The 23,064-nt window shown below is 43.1% G+C and overlaps 1 protein-coding gene across 4 annotated transcripts in view; it reads left to right on the top strand.

Annotated features, from left to right (window-relative positions):
• pde4a (phosphodiesterase 4A, cAMP-specific) overlaps positions 1–23,064 on the top strand; it is a 282,023-nt gene that overhangs the window by 63,900 nt on the left and 195,059 nt on the right. Inside the window, exon 1 of one of the 4 annotated variants that reach the window (XM_052042271.1) lies at positions 13,025–13,315. The exons of the other annotated variants lie outside the window; for them this stretch is intronic. Within the exon in view, the coding sequence (XP_051898231.1) occupies positions 13,095–13,315 (221 nt within the window). The 5' untranslated portion in view covers positions 13,025–13,094. Of the gene's footprint in view, positions 1–13,024; positions 13,316–23,064 lie in introns of those variants that run through there. 4 annotated transcript variants of the gene reach the window in all.

Here is a 23,064-nt window from a genome sequence, read left to right as displayed (position 1 = left end):
ATAGATCCTCCCGCTGACACCCTAAACAAAGGGACAAGGACGAGGCAGACATGAATGCAAAAAATGGGTGTCATGTTCCCTGGTTCCCATATAATTTCCTGCCCGTGTCTGGAGCAATTCTTCATCACCTTCTCTGTAAGTAACTGTGTCCACCTATGTTACAATATAGGGACAATCCCATTAAAAACAGACAGCTCTCCACACTGCAAAGAGTGGACCAAGTAAACTAACCAAGTAAGCTGCATTTAGCACAACAGTGTTGAGCCAAAAATGCATTAGATAACACATAACATTAGATCCCATGATGTGTACAACCATCAGGTGTGTTAGATAGAGGGTTGCGTTCAAACAACAGGTGCATTAGATATTGTAGAGTGTAAAACCAGCTGGTGTGTTAGATTAGAGGATTGCATTTAACCAACAGGCACATTTCAATATTGTGGTGTTTACAACCAAGAGGCGCGTTAAATAGAAGGTTGCATTCAATTAACAGGTGCATTTAGATAGACGTCCATGTTCAATCTATCGATGGTGCATTAAATCAAAAATTGAATTGGTGGAGCAATATGTTAAACCAATAGCTATGTTATATAATAAGATGTGTTCATCCAAGGGATGCATTAGATACAGCACTATGTTCAACCAACAAATGCATCTAACATACCTATTGGTTGTAAACAGTGCTGCAACCATCACACCTGTTGGTTCAACAGAGCACCATAACTAGCATCTCCCTTTATCAACACAATGCTGTGTCTAGGGTACTTGTACTTTCTCTAACACACCTGCTGATTTAAAACAAAATGGTTTAATTGCATCTGTCAGCTGAACATAATACTACAACTATCGTACCTGTGAGTCGACCACGTCATTGTATCTAATGCCCCTGTTAGATGAACTTTGCAGTGCATCTTACTGCATCTGTTGCTTGAACACTTTCTTGTATGTAATTAATCTTTTGGTCAAACACGACAATGCACCTGTTGGTTGAACACAGTGCTGTGTCCAATGCACCCCACGGTTGAATGATGTTTGTTATACGACACACCTGTTGATTGAACATAGTGCTCTACTAATTCATTTTTTGGTTGAATGCAGCACTAGAACTATCACACCATCAATAGATTGAACACAGCCCTCTATTTACATGCACCTGTTGGTTGAATGCAATCCTCTATCTAACGCACTTATTGGTTGTACACACCATGATATCTAATGCACCTGTTGACTGAATGCAACCCTCTATCCGGTACACCTCTTGGTTGTACACACCAAGTATCTAATGCATCTGTTGGTTGAATGGGACATGTTAGATAATGTATTTCTTGGCTGAACACTTTATTGTGTCTAATGCACCCTGCTTGGTTGGTTTATTTGGTCCACTATTTGTGGTGTGGAGAGCTGTTTAGTTTTAATGGTGTGGTTCCTATATTTTGACACAGGTGAACAGCTATTTACAGAAAAGGTAATGAAGAGTTGCTCTAGATATGGACTGGAAATTATATAGGAGCCAGGGAACCTTTTTTGTATTCATCTCTGCCTAGTCCTCATCCCTTTGTTTGGAGTGTTAGTTGGTGTGAGGAACTGTATGTTTCATCATAGATTGGAAAGATGTCTTCCTGCTTTCTAACTGGTCTCACTTCCTCGGTGGTTTTGAAAGTCACCAATGATTGAGTACTTGCTGTCCCAGCACCTACCTTCAGTGAATGCTCTCTAATACCACAATGTGGCAGCAATGAGCTACTTTATTGCTTGCCTGGCAGAATTGAGTTTAGCCAGGAGTACAGTAAAAGTGGTAGAGAGCTAGCTGTCAGATCTGTGATCCCTCAGTTATCTATTGCCTTCCAAATGATTCACTTTATCTCTGCTGCTTTTGTCCCTCTTATCAACATCACAGAGGTCAATACATATCTGAGCTGTCCCCTTTCTGCAAATTCCCAGTCTAAATGCTCCACCTCCTCTCACATTGACACTATATTGAAATTAAGACTTTGTTACACTGACTCCTACTCAAAATAATTTCTTCTTGGTTTGTCAAAGCTGATGAATCTCCATCTCAGTTGATTTCACTTCAACATAAAAATCTTCTTTAAAAATAGTCATTCCTTCTAGATTTATCTGATCTCTTTTCGCCTTTTACTCTTGGCTGCAATTAATTCAACCTTTCATCTTTATTTTTCAAGTAAAAATATTTTCATCAACAAGCTTGATAATTTCTCTTGAGATCAGGCAGTTGGTCTGATTTTTGTTTCATTTTAATTTTTAGGCTGTGGCATCACTGGCAAGTCCAATATTTTATCGCCCATCACTAATTGCCACTGAACGGAGTGGCCTCTTCAGAGTACATCTTTAATAATCAATTACATTTCTGTGGGTCTGCAGTCACATATAGGCCAGAGTGGGTCAGAATGGCAGATCTCCTATGCTGAAGGACATTAGTGAACCAGATGGGCTTTTATGGCAATCCAGTCACCGTTACTAATGCAAGCTGTATTTTTTTTTGAAAAGCCAGACTATTAACTGAATTTAAATTCCACAGTTGCCATGGTGTGATTTGAACTCTGGGTCTCTTGATTGTTAGTTAAGGCCTCTGGATTACTGGCTCAGGAACTTAACCACTGTGCTTGCTGTATCATAACGCTGCGGTTGCTAACATTATCCCCGTAGCAGCAATTCTGGTCTACTTCTCCAGTGTTCTCTGCTGAATGACCTGTTCACTGTTGTTTGCGGTTTAGAAGTGTTGTTTGGTGAGCTCTGAAATCATTTGGCATATCCCTGGATGTGGAGCAGGGTTTGGGGAAGTCGGTGCAAAATCACACAATTACAGAAAGGCCTATGGTCCCACACAGTGGGAGGTAACCTCACTTCTTAAACTGTGCCTGTGGGTACTGTGCTTCTTCGGAGCTATACTCACAGCCTCCTGGAATGGGGATCTTGCTTTCCAGACAAACAGATGAAATATTAAGGGATCAAGACTATGAATAAAAGAAAAAATCAAGTAAAATTGAATGAGTTAGGTGGATTTTTCTCCCCTGTGCAGGAGTGGGTGGCCTCCACTTGTTAACTGGCACTGACTTAGCTGATGTTAAGAGTTCTGTTGTGAGGTGGGTGACAAGCTTCCTCAGTCTTGGAACTGGATCTGGGACCTTCTGGCATGTAGAAGCAAAGCTTTCACATACTGTTGGTGGAGGCAACAGATTGCAAGCACCAGACCTGGGTCAGATGGTGAGGACTGTCTTGTCCCAGGGGAGGTTGTTGCCACAGAGTGGGGATCTACCAGGGGTCGGCCTGGGTGATATGGCTTATCGCTGTTGAGGTGAGTATGTGTGCTTGGACAACTCCAAGTTGAACAATGGCTATAGGCTACACCTAGAGTTAAACTCTCAACGTAGCTGAGCCTTTAAAATGAATCCAAACCTGCAACATCACTATAGTAACAACTTGAGGTGAAATTGAAGTGGTGAAACTAATCTGATCTCCCTTGGGATGATGACAGAACCAAGTAAGCGTCACACTCCTGTAATTTAATTTCTCACATTTGGTAGGATGTGCTCAAGAGTTTCCACTGGGAACCAACACCAAAAATTAATTCACAAAATAAAAAGAATTAATTCATTGTAGTAGCTCTGGTAATCCTTCAGTCAGACCAAGGAGGGTGCTTAAGTTATATTTTATTTTCTGTCCTTGGAGGAGAGAGGTTTGGGTCAATTGCACCAAGGAGCAATGTGGTTTAGAACAATGGTGTAGGTGATACTGACTTTAGTGATAGAGGCACTGGTGGAACTTAAAATGCGGAGTGTGGCTGATTCATAAACAAGTGTTTAACATCTAACTCAAAGCTAAAACTCCCTATTTCAAGTTTGAGGGACTCATTTGCTGTTTTATAACACAGCACTGGCTCCTGTTGCTAGGGTCACTAAACTAAACCTGGCTGATTCATTAAGGATAACAGTCAGGCACCAAGGGAGGTAGAGCACAATAAAAGATCACCTCGATCCAATTGGTTGACCCAGAGGTCAAAAACAAAGTTCAGTTACCTACAGATATCAATCAATTAATTTTTGCATCAAAACACCTCTCTTCCTCTGAAAATCATTTATATTATCAGCCTTGGGGGGTGGGGGTGTCTACCTGTGTGCATGTGCACATATCTATGCAACATATCAGTATGTATGGACACGATTTAGTGTTCATTTTGATCAGGTTACATTTACATAAAGGTGCTAGGCTAAGATGGCAAACAGTTTTTATTTGCACATAATCTATTAGGTCAGAAGCTTCAGATGATAGCTTTATGCAAAAGAATTTCAATATGGTGAATGATTATAGTTTTTTTAATTCTCCAGCTTTGTTGCTTCTCAAAGTTAATGTGCAATGTTTGTATAAAATGTTGTTTTGTGACCATTAATCTATCAGCCTATTCAAGTTCAGTTTCCCTGTGGTGATTAGAGACAAAGGCAGAGGCAGACTCTGATGAAGAACTGGTGGTTAAGGGCAGAGATAAGGGATGCAGAGACTTCTAAACAGTGTCTCAGAAAACGTGGGCTCGGGCCTGATGTCTGCATTTAGTTTTTAATAAAAGCACGATGTTCCATAATTGCTACTATTGGTGGTACAATTCCAAATATTGAATTCAGCTGATTTGAAAATATATAATTTAAATTTAATCACAAGCAGAGTGCAGTATCTGTTTATATGTTGCAGGGCTAGGCTGTACGGGTTGCTGATCTATGGTCTGAATTTTCTTCGGAGCAGTTGGCTGATTTTGGGTGTTTAAGAGTGGAGGCACAAACAAAACTTCTGTAATAAAAGATAAGCAACATGAATGCTGCAGAAAACGTTTTTATTAGTTCACACCATGGAAACAGTCTATGTAAAACTATACGACCAATCGGAAATGGTCTCACAGATTACTTGATGGAATGTTGGTTAGCAAATCTACAATCTGGGCATTAAGACTCTTCAACTGCATGCGGCATAACAGAAAACCCCACTCCTGGCCTCACTAATATCCATAGAGGATTGCTTCATTTGCCATAACTTTCTAATCTAGAAGTCAGTGGTGTCCCTTATTTTGACTCTGGTTGGAATCAATTGAGACAAAACAGATCAAGGAAGGAATCTGGACCTTCTCACTATTGTTCTGTCCTACATTGGGCTTAAATTTGTCCACTGAATTAACAGGGGGCAAGCTGCCAACCATTTATTTAAAGATCTTTGAGCACTCATTTATAGTATCTTTTTCCAAATTGAGGTACATTTAATTCTGTGCCTGTTGCCCACTGCACACACTCCAGACGCAATGAAAACATAAATATATTGCAGGGGTCCAAGACCTGAAAAATGGATGGATGAGCAGTATCGTGGCAACAAACAACGAGGTTGGACAGTTTAACCCTTGGACCAGTTCCACAATTTAATCAGATTATCATAAATCTATTTACTCTGCTATTTCCCTATCCTTTGATGTTATATCCCAGCAAAAATCAATCTCAGTTTTGAAAATTTCAGTTGATGTTCATCATCCACAGCCTTTGAGAGGATGAAATTTCAAGATTTCCATTAGTCTCTGTGTGAAATAAGCTTCCATATTTTCCACCTCAGTGGCCCAGCTGTAATGTTAAAATTGTTCTCTGTGTTGCAAAAGCAAAAGAGTGGAGCCCCCAACCCTGGAGCTATCTTCCTTATTGACAGGATTAGTTCTGTGAAGCAGTGTTCCAGGAGGTGACTGATATCTCAGGAGGCATATTTCAGTCAACCATTTCTTCCTTTAGTTCAGAGGCAATGAGTGATATACAGAACACTGTCTTTAGTGTGATGAAAATGCTCCTGAGGGTGATGAAACGCTTGTGATGTAGGCTGACATATCTCACCATGCACCTTAAGTTTTATGATATGGAATAGTGTTAGCTCAAGGTAATTATTTCAGAACAATTCCCTTTTTTTGAGATACTAAGCTTATTTCACGGCTTAGTGTATAAAGATATTTTCCATTGAATGTACAATGTTTTGATAGAGTTTCTGTGATTGGAAAATCTCCCCAAAGCCCAGTAACAATGGAGAGCACTACCAATCTTTGACATTTGTCTGTGTTTTCACTCCCATGATGTTCTACACAGGTTTTAAGGTCCAATTTGGCATTTTCTCAGTCCCCTACTGGAAGTTGCTGAAACAGGTCACTTAGTTCTGGTTCTCTACTTGGTTCCTGTGCACTTTCAGTGAATACTCTTCACTGCACATTCGCTGCAGGCACTAATTAACTTCCTTCCAGATCACCAAGTAGTTATGTCAGCTTATCTACAAACAAAAATTCTCTTCCTGTGGGGTACAAATACAAAATATTACTCCTGTTTTAAATTATGTCATTTGTAAAATAATTGGAGAATTAATCAAACTGCTTGATCTAAGAGAGCAGTGAGGAAAGGTTGAATATTGTGACTAGAATTCTTGTCCTTTTCTCGTGATTCTTGGGGTAGTCCATATTGGCTAGGAACCTAAGAATGTAAAAAATGAGAACAGTTGTAGGTCTTCGGGTCCCTGAGCCTACACCATCTTTCAATAAGATTCCCAATCTATCAGTCACCAAGTGAGCATTTCAGGTTCCAGTGTAGAGAATTCCAAAGATTCTCAACATAGCAGTGAAGAAATTTCTCCTCCTCTTGGTCCTAAATGGCTGCCCTTCATCCTGAGACTGTCCCCTTGTTTTTGACTCTCCAGACTGAGGAAACAGCCTTCCAGAAGTCTGTGCATTTCAGTTCAATCACTTCTTATTCTTCGAAGCTCCACTGAGTAAAGGCCACTCTTACTTAATCTCTCCTCAGACCACAAAACTCTCTTTCAGGAATCAATCTAATGAATCTACACTGTACTGACCCCAAGGCAAGTATAGCTGTCCTTAAGTATGGACATCAAACCTGCACATCCATGGTAGCCAGACAGTGAATTGTGTCTACCTTAATATTTTTCGGCTTTGATCTGCTAACTTGGTACTGCCCACAGATGGATCTTGGTATTTGAATGTTTGGTATATCTCAGTTGCCAACCAGCCAGTGCACTGACATTTTCAGCCATCTGTTCTCCAATTAACTGGACACTGTTCCAGTGCGAGGTCCTTAAGTATGACCCAAAACATGGTTCTGGCAAAGTCGCTGCTTTCAACATTTCCAAGTCCAGACTGCGTAGAAACTGAACAATTCTGAATCACGTTCTGAAAGGCAGCTCAAATTCATAGTTACTTTTGCTTTATTCTTCTTCTGTTGAAACAGTACATTGCTCTCCTATAAATCACTTCTCTTTCACTGTCTTAGTAGAAGTTCATTTCAGTTTAATTCATTCAAAACAGAGTGAAAGCAGTGCTATGTTTGTTAATATTAGCATTTGTCTCTGCCTTTGCCTATTTCAATGGAGTAAAATGGTGGCTGTCTGCTCAATACCCTCAAGTTGTCCCTAGAGCAAGAGTTTTTCCTGGAAGTGCCACATTTTTGTTAGCTTTCAACAACACAGCATACCTCTTCACCCAACAGCCGTATTCATTCTGCACCATAGTGACACGGCATCCAGTCAGGTTTCACATGGAATACATTGAAATCCAGTCACTTAGGAAGATGCTGAGAACAAAGACAACATGAGAGAGCTGATGACAGCAAAGAAAAGGAAATAAAAAACTGAGAATATAAATCAACAATTCCAAATATTCTTGATGTTTATAATTAGTGTGACTCCTCAGAATATGGTTTCACAAATGACAGGAACTAGGATACAGAAGGAGAAAGACCAGTTAAGCAACACTAAGTACGCTGTGCAGTACTGGTCAGCATATTTTAGGAAAGATGTGGGTAGCGCTGGAGAGGGTGCAGTGGAGGTTGTTTTCTTTGGTACAAAAGAGACTGAGGGAAGATTTATTTGAAATGTATAAAATTATGAGAAGCCTGGGTAGGGCAAGCAGTGATGATCAATTTGCCTTAGTAAGGAGGTCAGCTACAAGAGAGCATAAACTTAAGTTTGGCAGATGTACCAGAGAGAAGTTGAAAAAAAAATTTCACTCAGTTAATACAGGGAGTCTGGAACTTGGTGGATGCAGAAACCTTTACCAACATTTAAAAGACTTAACTGGATGAGCATTTGAAGATCCAAAGCATACAGGGCTATGGACCAAGAGCTGTGAAGTAGGATTAAACCTAAAGTCCATTTTGGGCTGGCATGGAGAAAGTGGACTGAATGGCTTCCTCCTATGCTATAAATATCTGTGATTTCCAAGGTTCCATGAAACTGCCGTACCTTATTGTCTGCCTGCACTGCACTTTCTCTAACTGTAATACTTTATTTTGCATTCTGTTATTGCTTTTCCCTTTTACTACCTCAATGCACTGATGTGATAAAATGATCTGTATGGATGGCATACAAAACAAAGTTTTTCACTGTACCTTGGTACATGTGACAGTAATAAACCAATTTACCAGTGTGAGGAGAATGCACAGAGCCAATGAGATTGGCAGAAGATTCCAAGAGGAGATGAGAAATATTTTCTTTGCACAGCAAGTTGTAACCTGGAACACATTGCCTGAAATGGTGGAAATTGATACAATCGGGACTTTCAAAAGGAAACTGGATAAATACTTGATGGGAGAAAAATTACAGAGAGCTATGGGAAAGAGCAGGGAGAGTAGAGTTAATTGAATCGTATGGAGCCAGTATGGGCACAATAGGTCAAGTAACCACATTTTGTGTTACTTCATTCTTTGAACCACTAATCTCTCATGACCCTCCAAGTCTCACACCGTCCTGCCTTCACTCAACCAAAATCTGGGAATTTCCAACTGAGCAATACAGTGTGAGTACCTCCCCCACACAGGCTGCAGTGGCTCACCTCTGTCTTCTCAAGGGCAACAAGGGATGGGCAACAAATGCTGATGTTGCCCACATCCCGAGGATTAAAAAAAGAAAATACGATGGTACCTGTCTAGTGGTTTTCATGCGAGAGAAAGTACAAAGTCAGCCAGGATTTCTGCTTCTGTGGAATTATTAACCAAAATAATTTGGGTGCCTGTGTGTGAGGTCAGGACTGACCACAATTGTGATGAACTGATTAATATGCTGCCAACATATTTCTTGGTTCCACATGAAGAATGGCCATTTATGGAGCTATCAACAGAGTCTAGCACCTGTAGAACTATTCAATGGAAACATCAGCACCTATGAGGAGGGAAGAAAATTGATAAAATATTTTCAGTATCATTTATGTTAATTGGTTATATTTTTTTCTTCATGCAATTCCATTCATAGGTTTTGGTTTAATTATTAGTAAAAACAGCACTAAAAAGGCTGATAGATAATTTTGGTGGGGATATGAAGCAATTTATTTGCATGGTATTAATTAAACTAATGAACACAGCTATACAGAAGACAAATGCATCATTTAATTTACAAGCAGATAACAACACAGCACATAACAACACTACCTCATTCAAATTCTATTCATGACCAGATTGCTTAATTTTCCCTTTTTCATTTGTCGTGAATCCATAATATTAGATACATCAAAACTGAGGGATTTGTTGTTAGGGAGGACTAAACAAAACTAACATTTTTGACTCTGGCTGTTGCCTGCCAGAATCTTCATTCATCTGTGGGATTAGGGTATTGCTTCACCACATGCCCAAATCCTCATTTCCGATTACCCCTCTTTGTTTGCTTTTGTGATAGTGAGCTATCTTCTTGAACCGCTGCAGTCTGTTCTGAAGGAACTCCCACAGTGCACCTTAGTAAGGAATTCCAGGATATTGATTCAGTAGCACTGAAGAAATGGTGATAATTTCCGAGTCAGAATGGCATGTGATAGAGAGGAAACAGCAGGTAGTGGCATTCCCAAGCAACTACCTTTGTCCTGGGGGGTAAAGGCCACATGTTTGGGAGATGCTATGGAAGAAGCCTTGGTGAGTTGCTGTCATGGATCGTGGATGCCTCGCACTGTAGCCATAGGTGTGGAGGAAGTGGTTAAAAAAAAGGCTGTAAGATCAACATGCCTTTTTAACATTCAAATTTCACCCCTCTCCCCATCTCTTCTGAAAGTGTAGACTCTGCCTGAGGTACAGTTCCCTCTCCTGAGGGTGCTGACTCTCCTGGGCTATTACCCCACATAGGCTGATCTCCTTTAAATAACTTGCCCAAGAAGCTGATCTTCATGTGCAACCCTGGACCAGTAAGGATTCTTGAAGTGATGTCTACCATCTAATGGAAGTCATCACATTTCAGTCCGGATCCAGAATCCTGACCAGGTTTGCTCTCTCAATACCCAGAAATCTGAAACAAACAAATTTAAGATTTATCAAACTTGAAATATTTAATTTATAAAATAAGTACTGTACTAAATTTTAGAACTCTGTAAGAGATCTAAAGAGGGAAAGACTGCAGCAACACAAAAACTACCAGAAGATTAGATAGTCAATCACTAGATTAATTCGAGGTGAAACCCAGACAACAAACAATGGAGAGAAACATATCTAGTGGAGAATCTAAAATATTAAAAAAGAGTAGGACACGTTGGAAGATGCAGAGGGAGTAGCCAAAATGATGCGAGTGAGAGACCTGGAACATAGAATCTGTCCTCTCCTGCTGGACTATGGTCTTACTGCTGGTGTGATAGGGAGTGGTGTTGGATCAGAAACTGTCCTGACTTGCTGCATGGAGAGAGAGAGAAAGACAGGTAGAGACAGAGAGAGACGGAGAAAGAGATAGTATCCATACCAGGACAAAGCCAGGCTGAAGAAGAGCAAATGTTGGAAAGAAGGGAAATGACAGAATTGCCCTGTAGACAAGCTCTGCAGCTTGACCTAGGCACACTGTCCTGAGGTACTACAGGGAATTCCTTGTTCATCAGACCATGTGACTCCCTTCCTTTGTATGCTGGGACTCCTCTCACTTAGTCACCCTTCAACTTGTGGGACTTCTACTTGTAGCTCATGGGATCCATCCCCACCCTCAGGCTGCAGGACTCAGCTTCTCCCTGTAGGACTCCTTGCCTCCCTCGGCTTGTGGACATGCCTCCTTTAGTTTGTAGGGACTACTTCTCCCTCAGATTGTGGGACTCTACCCTCCTAATCTGTAGAATTCACCCTTTCTTCAGATCATGGAACCCCCCTCCCTCAGTTTGAAATCCCCAACTTATCTGTGGGACCCTCCTGCCCCACCTTGGTGGGTCTCCCCTTCCTCAGTCTGTAGGATCTACAACCCTCTCCAGACATTGGCACTCCCCCTCCCTGAGCCTGTGGGACACCTCTCAGAGGGTGGAAATCATTTCCATCTGCCTGTGGGTCCCCCCTCCCTTGTGATTGTGAGGGTCTCCGTCCATCAGATCATGGGACTCCCCTTACTGTTTCTGGGACTTACTTCCCTTTCTCAGACCTTGCTCTCCTTCACCCTCTGGAACTCTCCCTCCACCCCCTCCTCTGTGAATATCTCCCTCCCTCAGTCTATGGCCCTCCTCTCCCTCTGTCAGATGTTGGGACTTCTCCCTTTCTCAGTGAGACCCCTCCCTTCCTCAGTCATTGGGACTACCTGTCCCTCAGACAGTGCCTCCTCCAACCAATTTGCTGACTATGATTTTCTCTCTGATGTCCCTCTCTGGGACTCCACCTCCCCTCTCAGGCTATGGAACTATCCCCCCCCCCCCCACCCCATCCTTCCCCACCTCCTCTCTCTCAGAGTGTCCTTCAGATGGTAGGATTCCCCCACCTTCAAATTGTGGGACATCAGTTTGTAGGTCTCATTCAGTCTGTGGGAATCACACCACCCGCTTCCCCCCCCCCCCCCCCAAACCTCTCTAAGGTTTGGGACTTACCTCTCCCTCCAAACCCATCTACCTCAGCCCCCAGCCACCCTCCCTCAGATTTAGGACCCCCTCCCACTCTTGTTCCGGGGCTCCTTATCGATCGCATCTCTTTCCCAATTACATGCTACCGAATTGAGCACCCTAACGTCGCCGGGTAATGTCACCAAAAATATCTCACTCCCCTCTCCGCCAAAGTCTTCAGATGAGCAGAAACAGCGAACTCCCAAGAAGGGAACATCTCACCCAACCCTCCGTGGTCCTGGGCTGAGCCGGGGTCTTCACCTGACGGCAGTGAAAAGTAAACGGGTTGGGCTGAGGGGGAAGGGGCAGAGAGGGGAGCGGGGGGGGAGGAGGAGGCGGCGATGGCAGGGGATTGGGAGAAGCAGTCGTGGGCTCGGAGAATGGGTGGCAGAGAGCGCTCGCGAGTATTTCTCATCCACCGAGGCTGATCTTCAGTGTGTGAGGGAGGGGGAAGGTGTGGGGCAGAGGCAGGCTGAGCTCGGCAGCAGTGACCTCCTCCACCGAGCCCCAGCCGGAGAGGAACACGCAGCGAGTTTGGCGGCAAGAGGCGGATTTTTCTTCCACACAACGGCGCACGGATGGGGACCCGGCGCTGGTGAAAAGCGGCGAGAAGTTTATCGGCGACACGCAGACCTCCCTCCCGAATCCCGGGGCAGGACGGGGTCCCGGGGGAATGGGGTCAACACGGCGGCTGGGACTGAGCACAGCAAGAGCCCAAGCCAGCGAATGCCGGCGCCGAGGGACACGATTGGCTGCCGACTCACTCGGGATCACAAACACAAGATGCAGCCAAGAGGAAGGGCAGAGGCGGCTTCAAGAACCTGAGCAAGGCGGTGGTACGGTGACAGACACAAAGGGTTACAGCGGATCGTGGTGAGCGGAGGGCGGGCGGGATCTCTGAGGGAAAGGTTGGGAAACCAAGAGGTCACGCAGTGTGGATGAAGAGCGCGCATCTGGGGACACGAACCGCTCCGGAGAAGCCTGGTCCAAGTGAGATGTGATTGCCCCGGGAGGGAGTCACCTGCAGGGTGTGAGCCGGAGCGGGACTGCAGGCTGATGAGGTGACCCTACCTCCCTCCCACTGATCTTCTCCCATCCGTTCCACCTCGCCCCCGTCAAGCCTCTGTCTGTCCCGGGAGGAGGGGGGGGGGGGAGGGAGGGAGGAGGTGGGGGAATTCCGCTGGGACTGGTCGGTGCTGGGATCCGCTGGAAGCTGCCTCTGAGCCGTCCACCGGCGTCTGAGAAAATGGATCCTCCGTCGTGTTCGCTGAACACCCTGAAACCCCCTCAGCACTTGTGGAGACAGCCCCGGACCCCCATCAGAATCAAACACCGCGGCTACTCGGACACCGACCGGCATGTGCACCGGCACATGGAGCGTTCCAACGCCGTGGACACGAGCGACAGACCCGGCCTGAATAAATCTCGCATGTCGTGGCCTTCTTCCTTCCAAGGAACCCCCCGACGGTAGGACCTGACTCAATTTACTGTTAGCGAAATGTCAGTAAACACCCGCCCCGGCTGTGATTCGCGCCCACCGAGTTCGCTCTGGAGGGCAGCAATGAAAGGGTTTATAGACTGTCAGAAGGTCCTAAACCCTCCGAACTTAGCACAAGGGCACGGCATTAAAGTTTTTCCAAAGTTTTTTCCGAACCGTTTATTAAAATGTGGAGTGTTGCATTAGTCCATCCAAGGGTTACAGGTGGTGTTCGTCTGTGACTGGGCAGTTGGGATAGCGTCTGTACAATGGATGCAGTGTCTAACCTGTGGCTGCAGGACAGTGTGCCACTGTGTGGGCAGTAGGGTCAGTGGCCAGTGGGTGCGGTGTCTATCCCGTGGCCGCAGGTTCTGACCAGCGAGGCAGTGTCTGAGCAGTGAGGAGAGTGTCTGTCCAGTGGTGCGGAGTCTGGTGAGCTTTTGCTATCGTTGCTTGCTGCTTATGTGTGTGATTTCATGACATTCATGTGTGAAATTGCTATTACGTCACTTGCATGAACTACCAAAATACACAAATGAGGTTCCCTTCACAACGCTGCGTGCCTGAGTCCACAACACACATACCAAATCTGCTTGTATTTTTAAGTCCTTTTTTTAAAGGATTGTTTTGGCCTCCTCCCCAGGAATTGTTGACGAGATGTTGTACAGAACTCTTCTGGTGCCAAGTTCCAAGTGCCCATACGCCATGTGTGAAGCTGGCATATGAGTGCTGTCCCAGCCTCACTACCCAATACCCACACATTTGTACTTTCTGAGATTCATCTCCCCCCCTCAGGTCCCATGGGCTTGTTGTATCTGAAGTCAGCCCAGAATAGGAATGGCCCTGAGTCTCTGGTGTTTACCGTCCCAGCAGATCCATCAGGGTTCTCCTTGCTTGTGATTTCAATCCTCATCAATATCTATACATATTGAAAACAGTTGCCTGTTATTCAAAAGTCCTAATTCAATATTACCTGGTTTTATTTTCAGTACTATTTCAGTTGTGACTGTTACTTGACCTTCTAGAGATTTGGTAGATAATTCCACTGTGACTTTCCAAGTGATGGAGCAAAATTATCAAATTTTATTTGAATATTTTTCATTGAACTTGTTTTCTTATTATCTGTGGTTTCTAATTTCCAAATCAATTTCTAAAAATACATATTACATAATAACATGATTCAGTATACAACTGAATTCTTTCTTGCACCTTTTATGATTACATTGAAGCTTTTACTTGGACTCCTTTGCCTAGTTCAAAGGTAAGAAATTGTATGGATTTTTCTACTTAGTTGTTGGGAGTGCTTCTAATCACGTCTTTTGCATCTTGAATGCTTTGTTTCCTTGAACCATGAGTTGGAGGCTATATAGGTTGTGCCCTCAACCTGTGAGAATTTGACAGTCTCTTCATTTTCATCAAGAGGCTGGAGCTTGAATTCTGATAACTTTTATTTCAGGCAAGATGAGTTTATATAAATTTATTACACAGTACTTTACTGTTGTGGGTTCCTGTCAGAAATACTGAGCGCATACATGTGAACAGGAACAGCTATTATGTTGTGAAATGCTGTTGCCAGCAATGGCAATAACATCAGCTGTTAGAGCTTTTATTGATGATTGGAAAGAAAACAAACTCCTTATAGATAATTATTTTTTTAAACAGTCATTGCTTTTCATTCTTCAAAATTCTCTTGAATTAGCTTAGATATTAAGCAATTTTTTCAATATGACAATCTGAAAATTACACATATGAGTATGTTATTGGGTAATTTGAGTATGTTATTGGGTGTATTTTTTATCTTATTAAGTTCAGTTGGCTAATACTCTATTGTAAGTAACAGGAAATTATGCAACCCAGTATGACTTTCATCAACTATCACAAGTACATCTGTGGTGAAAGGCAAGAGTAGGTGGTTTGGATGGACTAAAGGTAGACAAGATACTGGTGAGATACCTGATATCTTGCACGACATAGTTTGAGAGATGCCATTTAAAGTTTGGGTTCATTAAACTGTGCTGCCTTCATAATGCTCCCTCCAGATTCTACCAAGCCCTAATGCTGGACCTCAGCATTTCTCTCCAGAGGTGGCTCCCTGCTCAACTTCACATTTCACCTCCCTTTTCATAGTTACAAAACACAGGTTCACATTCCCAGTACCTTTTAATACCTCTGACTCACTGCTGTGGGAGACCTAATTAATGCACTTAATTTATTTCAAAAATGTAACACTCTTGCTGCTCTCCAGAAAGATAACTCTTTTACAACTCTATATGCCTATATGTGCCACAGGGTTCACTCTCTGAGAGCCCTATACTGTACTGGAATAACTTACCATTTTTGAAGGAAGCCATCAGTACAGTTTGTTCTTCCTAGGATTCCTTTTGAGAACAAGGTGACATAGAACATGAATTTAGTGGGGAATATTTATTTACCATTAGCTCAGTAATTCTGAAGCACCATCATTCTCACTCAAGCTACAGTATTACCATACTCATTCATTTTCAATTGATTTGGAAAGTTAATGATGCACAGGAGTTGGTTGCCTTACAGAACTTCACTCAGCTCCCCATCCTTTACCTGAGGGTCACAGCTTAGTAGCTGACTTGAAGCATCGGACTTTAGGAATGAATAGCATAGATCATTGAAACGGCATCAGAATATAATCAGGAATTTATGTTACATAAAGGTATGGCTACAAAGAGCCACCCAAGAAGCTTACTGATTTCATACCAATCTTCAGACAGAACAAGCAAATTCGAAGCAGTGAACAGCAGTGGCCAACAAGGTTCCAAATGGAGGCACTGATCCATTGTTCAGCAGTTATCAACAAAGGTGGAGGGGCTGGTCCAGGGAACAGCTGTGGTTAACCAGCCCATTCACTGAGGGACTAATTTTGTTGCTTTGATTTTATGACATAGGGAGTGGGAGAAATTGAGTCTTTTTTCCAAGTAGAGGGATGCACATTGGGAACAACTTGTTTCATGCTTCTGGCTTAATGCCACCCCTGATTTTACAGGGACTTCCATAATTTTGTGTTGCTGTGTTGCTTACTCAGCTAATCACTACATTCTACCCAGGCTCCACTCCACACTGGAATAGGATTGTTGTTGCAATTTGATCCTTTTCTTCACTAATTTCCTTCTTCTGATACAATACAGCCTGATGAAAAAGATATTCTTACAATGGTTTAAGAAATTGCCTCTTTGCCAAGTTTGGGGATCTCTGAAGAAATGTTATCTTTAAATATTATTGTTGTACTTTAAACTGCTGGAACCCTTCCCTCCTCTACCATTCCAAAAGTGTAGCAAGAGGAATGTTTCAAAGCTATTTTAAGAGGTTTTTAGATAGACACAAACAGGCATGGAATTGTGATATAGACCACGTGCAGGTAGGTGTGTAGTTTAAATTGGCATCATGGTCAGCACAGACATTGTGGACTGAAGGGTCTGTTCCTGTCCTGTACTGTTCTATGTTCTAAGAATAATTCTGTTTTGAACAATCAATATCCTATCAAACGATCCCAGGGCAGGGGCAGCATGAGTTATATACAGAGTAAAGCTTCTGTTACATTGTTCTATCAAACACTCCCAGGTCATGGAAAGCAAGGGTTAGCTGCAGAGTAAAGATTCCCCCAACATGGTTCCATCAAACATCCCCAGGGCAGGGACAGAATAGGTTAGATATTGAGTAAAGGTACTGTATATCAACAGTGTCCCATCAAGCACTTCCAGGGCAGGAATAATTCGGATAAAACAAAAGGAATAGGTATAGATAATGTATGCATTAGAAACTAGTCTCAATTTGTTCCAAAACTACCCATAAGGTTGACCTAGATGTATTTGAAGATTAACTATTAGAGGTAGAAAATAATTTCATCCATCACCCTCTAAATATTTTAAATTTCATATATGCTGACATTGTCGTCTAGGAAACAGCCAAGCAATTTTTCAGGGTTCCAGCCTGTCTCAGAGTTGCTGTTGAAATGGTTTCTCAATGGAAAATAATCATATTATGAGTGGTTTGAAACTTTGCTGGCTTTTTAACTTTTTTGCCTCAGCATCAGAATTAATATTGATGATAGTAGACAGTGAAAGTTAAAGTTCACGAACCAAACTCAGTGAACAGTAAAGAAGTGTGAATAAACTCATAACATTCTATTCTGTTAGACTTGCTTCCGGTTCAACAACATGGGTATAATTGGGTGGCGTGGGCTCGTTGGGCCGGAAGGGCCTGTTACCGTGCTGTAAAAATAAAGTTTTTTTAAAAAGTTTTAGTGCTCAGAGATTGTATGGAAATGTCAGCTGTTGTTGAGGGCAAGGGAGTCAAGTTATAGCCTAATGCCCCAGGGAAGCAGAAATAGTCCCAATCACATTGTCACAACAGTTGATGCACTTCACATATGACTTACTTTAGGAGTGTACTGATGGGTCTGTGAGAATTAACTGTAACTTTAATCTGAGTATTAAAAGGAGAGAGGTAAGTGTGAGCAAATTTTACCCCAACTTAATTCCTATTGACCGTGCCAAGTTACTTCTAATTGTATGGAGTCAGTCAGAACCAAGGCTATCTCAGAATGATTGGCTTTGAAATGATTTATCATTGAATGCCTGTGATAGCAGAGTACAGCTGACATCTGCTCTTAGAGTGACTTAAACTGGATCATGAAGTTTGTGCTACACAGTCCTTTCAACATGGGATAGCAAGAGGCTTTCAGCCTTTACCCCAACCCTGCTGAACCAGGGATAGTCGTAGCTAGAATCAAACATCTCAAAGGTGAATGTTTACAGAAGTCAACTCCCTCTGTTTAATAATGTGCCTTGGTTCTGACCCTAAACTGCACCCACAATCTGTGCTCGGAAATTGGACTTCACCCTCTTTTTGTGCGCTGAACACACATATGAACAGCCATTTAGCACATCAAAGTAAAAACATACTGCCCTCCTTCCCTGTTTGTCAGCCACCTCCTGCTCCATCTGTGGAAAAGTCTGCAGTTCCCACATTGGCCGTAGCAGCCTCAAACCCACAAAACTGGAGTGGAAGAAGGTCATCCTCAATCCTGAAGGACTGCCAAAGAAAACGAAACAGAAACAAAAACAGAAAATGCTGGAAGAACTCAAACTGCATCTATCGAAAGAGAAACCAGCTAACATTTCAGGTCAGGGATTGTGCCTCATTTCCTCACCCCAACTGCGTGACCCACATAATATTGGGAAATTGGCAAAAAATAGTTATTAGGGTGATCTTTATGCATTAAAAATTTCCCTGTGTTGTTCCCGAAGGGAGCTACGTGCAGGGATCATAGCTGTTGCATCATTGCTGCTGTGTAGCATGGGAAGCAAGCAAGAGCTTTAAACAACCTCTTTCCATAGCAGTCATGCAGCAGCCATAGACCTCAAGTAAAATGTGAGGGAGAAGAACGTGTGTTTTCAGTGTATCTGGCCACCCCTCACTGTAATCATCTACATAGATTGAGTCCAATGTCTCAACTGGCCCCATGGCACCTTGAGGCATTACCTTATTATGGTGCCAGGGATTGCAGCACATATCCTTGATATGCGTTGTCTTGGAAAGTAATGGGAGACTGAAGTATGCCGAACAACAAGAACAGGCTAGCAAATGCGGAGAGCAAAACATCGACAGAAGTGTGGGGACACAAAGTCATGGCTCCTTGCTGATCTGTTGCACGGGTTTGTTCCCTGCTTTTCGTGAGTTATAAACATAGGTCATAGATTGCACCTTTAGCAGCTAATGACTGCTGGTAAATGCAGAAATGGATGCTTCGCACCTGATGATGCCATTAGGTGTATGTCTGACACTGACCTTGCTAGGATGAATTGGGCCCAGAAGTCCGCAGGCCAATTTCCTGATGGTTGCTACTTGACCCAGAAATGATTGCTATTGCAATCTGATGAATGCAAAGTAGCTTAATGCACACAAAATCATGCATAAGTGGATCCGATTTCTAGACATACCTGCTACCTTGTAGGCAGTGAATGATATGGGGCTAGTGTCTGTTAGAGTTGCTTTGAGACACCCCACTATATTCAGCCAAACAAAATGGTGATTTCAGTGCATCTCCCTGGTCTGGATTTCTTCTTGGTTTTCATAAATGAATGGCCTGTGCCTAATGAAGCTTCAGCACCACTTGCAGTCTCCATTTTACAATGGACAGAATTAAAGGAGCATGCTGAGTGAACATGTGGGCACCCAGATAGCTGCTCACTAAACCATTTCTTTGAATGCTCCCAACATTTTAAATGCCTGCAGAAGCAATATAACTTTCGAAATCTGGAAGATTTAATTCCTCAGAAAATAATTTGTTGATTGATTTCCTCTCCCTCAGATATTAATCTGCTTTCAGCCAGAGCTCAGAGGATGGCTTTCTCTCCTCAGCAGAAGGTTTTATGTTCAAGTCCCACTCCAGAGAAGAGCACAATAAAATCTAGACGGACACTGAGGAAATGCTGCATGGTGGAAGGGGCCATTGGTCAACAAAGATCTTGCCCGATGTCTCAGGTAGATGTCGAGGATCCTGGAGAACTATTTGAAGAGGCACAGGAGGATAAAACAGATTGTTTGCTCTTTCCACATTGCTGTTCATGAGAGTTTGGCAATTTCCTGGGGCTCAGGCCAGAGTCAAAAGTGGTGGATTCAGGTCCCACTTTGGAGTCATGAATTGTCACTAACTTCATCTGACCCAGGACCACAGCAGGCAGTGACTTTCCTTTTTGCACCATTGGAGGAGATCTTGCCGGCTCTTATCTTTCCTTCCCTTCTATCCTTGTGTTATAACCTGTTCGCAAATATCTACAGTTTCTGGTGTCTCCACATTCCAGCATCTGCAGTCTCTTGTGTCTTGGATCTCCCAGTTGCCAGCCATTTTAATTCTCCACCCCATTCTCAGTCTGACATGTCTGTCCTTGGTCTCCTCCACTGCCAAGTTGAAGCTAAATGCAAACTATAGGAACAGCACCCCATGTTCCGCCTGGGTAGCCTACAACCTGGCGGCATGAACATTTAATTCTCCAACTTCCAGTAACTGCTCTCCCGTTGTCCCTTTTCTCTGTCCTCCTGATCCACTTGGCCCCCATCACCATGTCTCTTTCCCCTCCTACACCCTCTCCATCTGCCCATTACCCACACACTTCTCCCACTGGTTCCTCTCTCCCCTACTCCCCTCTGCATTCCCCACCTCCCTTCCTTTATTCCACGCTCCACCGTCCTCTCCTATCAGATTCCATCACCTTTTGTTCTTTGTCACTTCCACCTATCACCTCCCAGCTTCCAATGCTATTCCCACTCTCCCCTCCCCCATCTGCCAATCACTCCCTCTCACCTGGATCCACCAACCACCTGCCAGATCTTGCTCCACCCCTTCCCCCCACCTCTTTATACTGGCTATCTCTCCTCTCTCTTTCAGTGCAGATGAAGTGTCTCGACTCAAAGCGTCAACAGTCCATCTCCTTCCGTAGATGCTGCCTGACTCACTGAGTTCCTCCAGCATTTTGTGTGTTGCTCCAGACTCCAGCATCTGCAGTCCCCTGTGTTTCCTCCTCCTGTACTCTGCCAGTCCCATTTAGTGCCTCTCATATAGCTGTTGTTCAGTGATGGATCTGATCAAGGATGAGTTGTTGTTAAGGGTTGGGTTCTGTTTCGAGGATGATAAAGGAATTATTGCCTTCTTCCTAAGAACACCTCCCTTAGGTAGTTTGAAATTAAGAGTATGGGCAATGTTTAAGTATGTCATGAAGACGTTGCAGTAGTAATTGACAAACACATCCATAGTGTAGCCACCACACCTACAGGGGATTTTATATCTATTTTGTTTAGAGTTCTCTGCTCACTGGATTGTCAATGTCAGTCACTGCCCTCCATTACGTAAAGTGATCCTATCTCGTAGCCCTTGACCTGTCTGAGGCTTGTTAATTTAGGTTGGATTTGTACATGGCAGTTCCATGGCCTAACTTGATCCCCTCCTTCCCTGCCCAGTTGAGCAGCCTTTCTTCTCCTTCCCATCATCTCAGCATTCAACTCTAGTTAAAAGTAAATTTTTTTGTACAGCTGGTTGCACTGAAACTGCCATAACCAGGCTCGCAGATATTGTCATCTCATCAGTCAGATTGCTTTGAACCCATGAGTCACATTTGAGGTCCATGTTGGAGACCTTTCTGTGTTGAGTGTTGTGAGGTGTTTATACTTTGTACAGTGATTATCTTGCCCCTGAGATATGTGTTTGTGCAGTTTGGGGTCCCATTTCATTAGTACAGAGATGATTAGGTGTAATTTAATGGAACAACATGGAAATTGTGTGGGATCTATTTAAATGAGCTGAATAAACACTAAGGAATTACAGCTAATTAGCATAGTTTAATCGATTTTTGTTCTCAAAGCTGGAAGTTGAGTGTTAAATATCACCAAACAGATTTTTTCGAGGTTCAGGGAGAGAGGAATATGCTGAAAAATATCAACATAGTAACATTGTAATTAAACGACCTGAACCATTGATCCAGAGACTTGAGTCTCACCATAGCAGCTGGGGAATTTAAATTCAAGCAATTGAACAAATCTGCAACAAAAATACAACCTCAGTAATAGTGACCATAAAATTACTGAATCGTCCTAAACACCCATCTGGTTCACTAACATCATTGGGGTTAGGAAATCTGCCATCCTTACCCTGCGTGGCCTATATGTGAGACCAGATGCACCAACGTCATAGAGTCACAGAGAAGGACAGCACAGAAACAGGCTCTTTGGCCCACTGTGACCATCAACCATCCATTTCCACTAATCCTACCTTAATCTCCAATGTTACTGAATCTTAACTGCCTGCTCTTTTCAGGAGCAATTAGGGATGAACAATAAATGTTGGCATTACCTTTGATGTCCACATTCTATGGATGAATGAAGATAAAAGAAAACAAAATGTTTTCCTCACAGTAACTCTCAGTCTGAGTCTTGCTGTTGTCACCGGGTCTCACTTCTATATTTTAGATCATCCTATTTGCATGGAAGGGCTGTACAGTAGGAACCAGCTGACTGCATAGATTGTGATCTTCAAGTTAATTCACTCACTACAGCTAGCTGGTTATCAGCTTTTCATATGCTCTTCAATGTGTTGCTTCCATTTGCCACTTCCTGATCAAATAATATCAATGGGAAAAGTTGTGCTAGATCTAACTCCTTCATCACTAGGGAAGGGTGGGAGGTGGAAGGGTTGAGGTTGCAGTGGAGGTAGGAGTGTGGCAGGCCAAAAACAAAACACTATAGATGCTGCAAATCTGAAATGAAACAGAAATGCTAGAAACACTGAGCAGATCAGGTAGAATGTGTGGGGAGTGTCTCAGGTTGCTGTTATAGGCCAAAGTGTTAGCACAAGGAGGGTGGTCAGAGCTCTGTCAGGTTGGAGAACAAGGCAAAGCCAAGGAAGGAACAAGTCTTGACTTCCCCTCTGAAAATTAAAAGCACCTTGTGAGGGGTGACAGAGAAATACAACTTCACTTTGTAAGCAGAAGTGTGAGGTTTCTATATTTCTGATGCAAGCATGTATTCAGTTGAAACTGTTGGCTTGTAGAAATGAGTGGAGCTCATCGCTATTCATTGATCTGTAACTATTGTGACTTTGTCTCAAATTTACATCTTTGAGTGAAGTAAGGCAGCATTCTGTGCCCAGCAGAAACTGAAAGGGGGTGAGAAGACGGGGGAGATGCTTTGCGGGGGCAGGGGAGGGGGTTTCCAC

Source organism: Pristis pectinata, chromosome 31 (genome assembly GCF_009764475.1).
Source record: "Pristis pectinata isolate sPriPec2 chromosome 31, sPriPec2.1.pri, whole genome shotgun sequence".
NCBI lineage: Eukaryota > Metazoa > Chordata > Chondrichthyes > Rhinopristiformes > Pristidae > Pristis > Pristis pectinata.
Note: the sequence above shows the minus strand (reverse complement) of the source record. Positions and strands in the feature narration are given on the sequence as shown.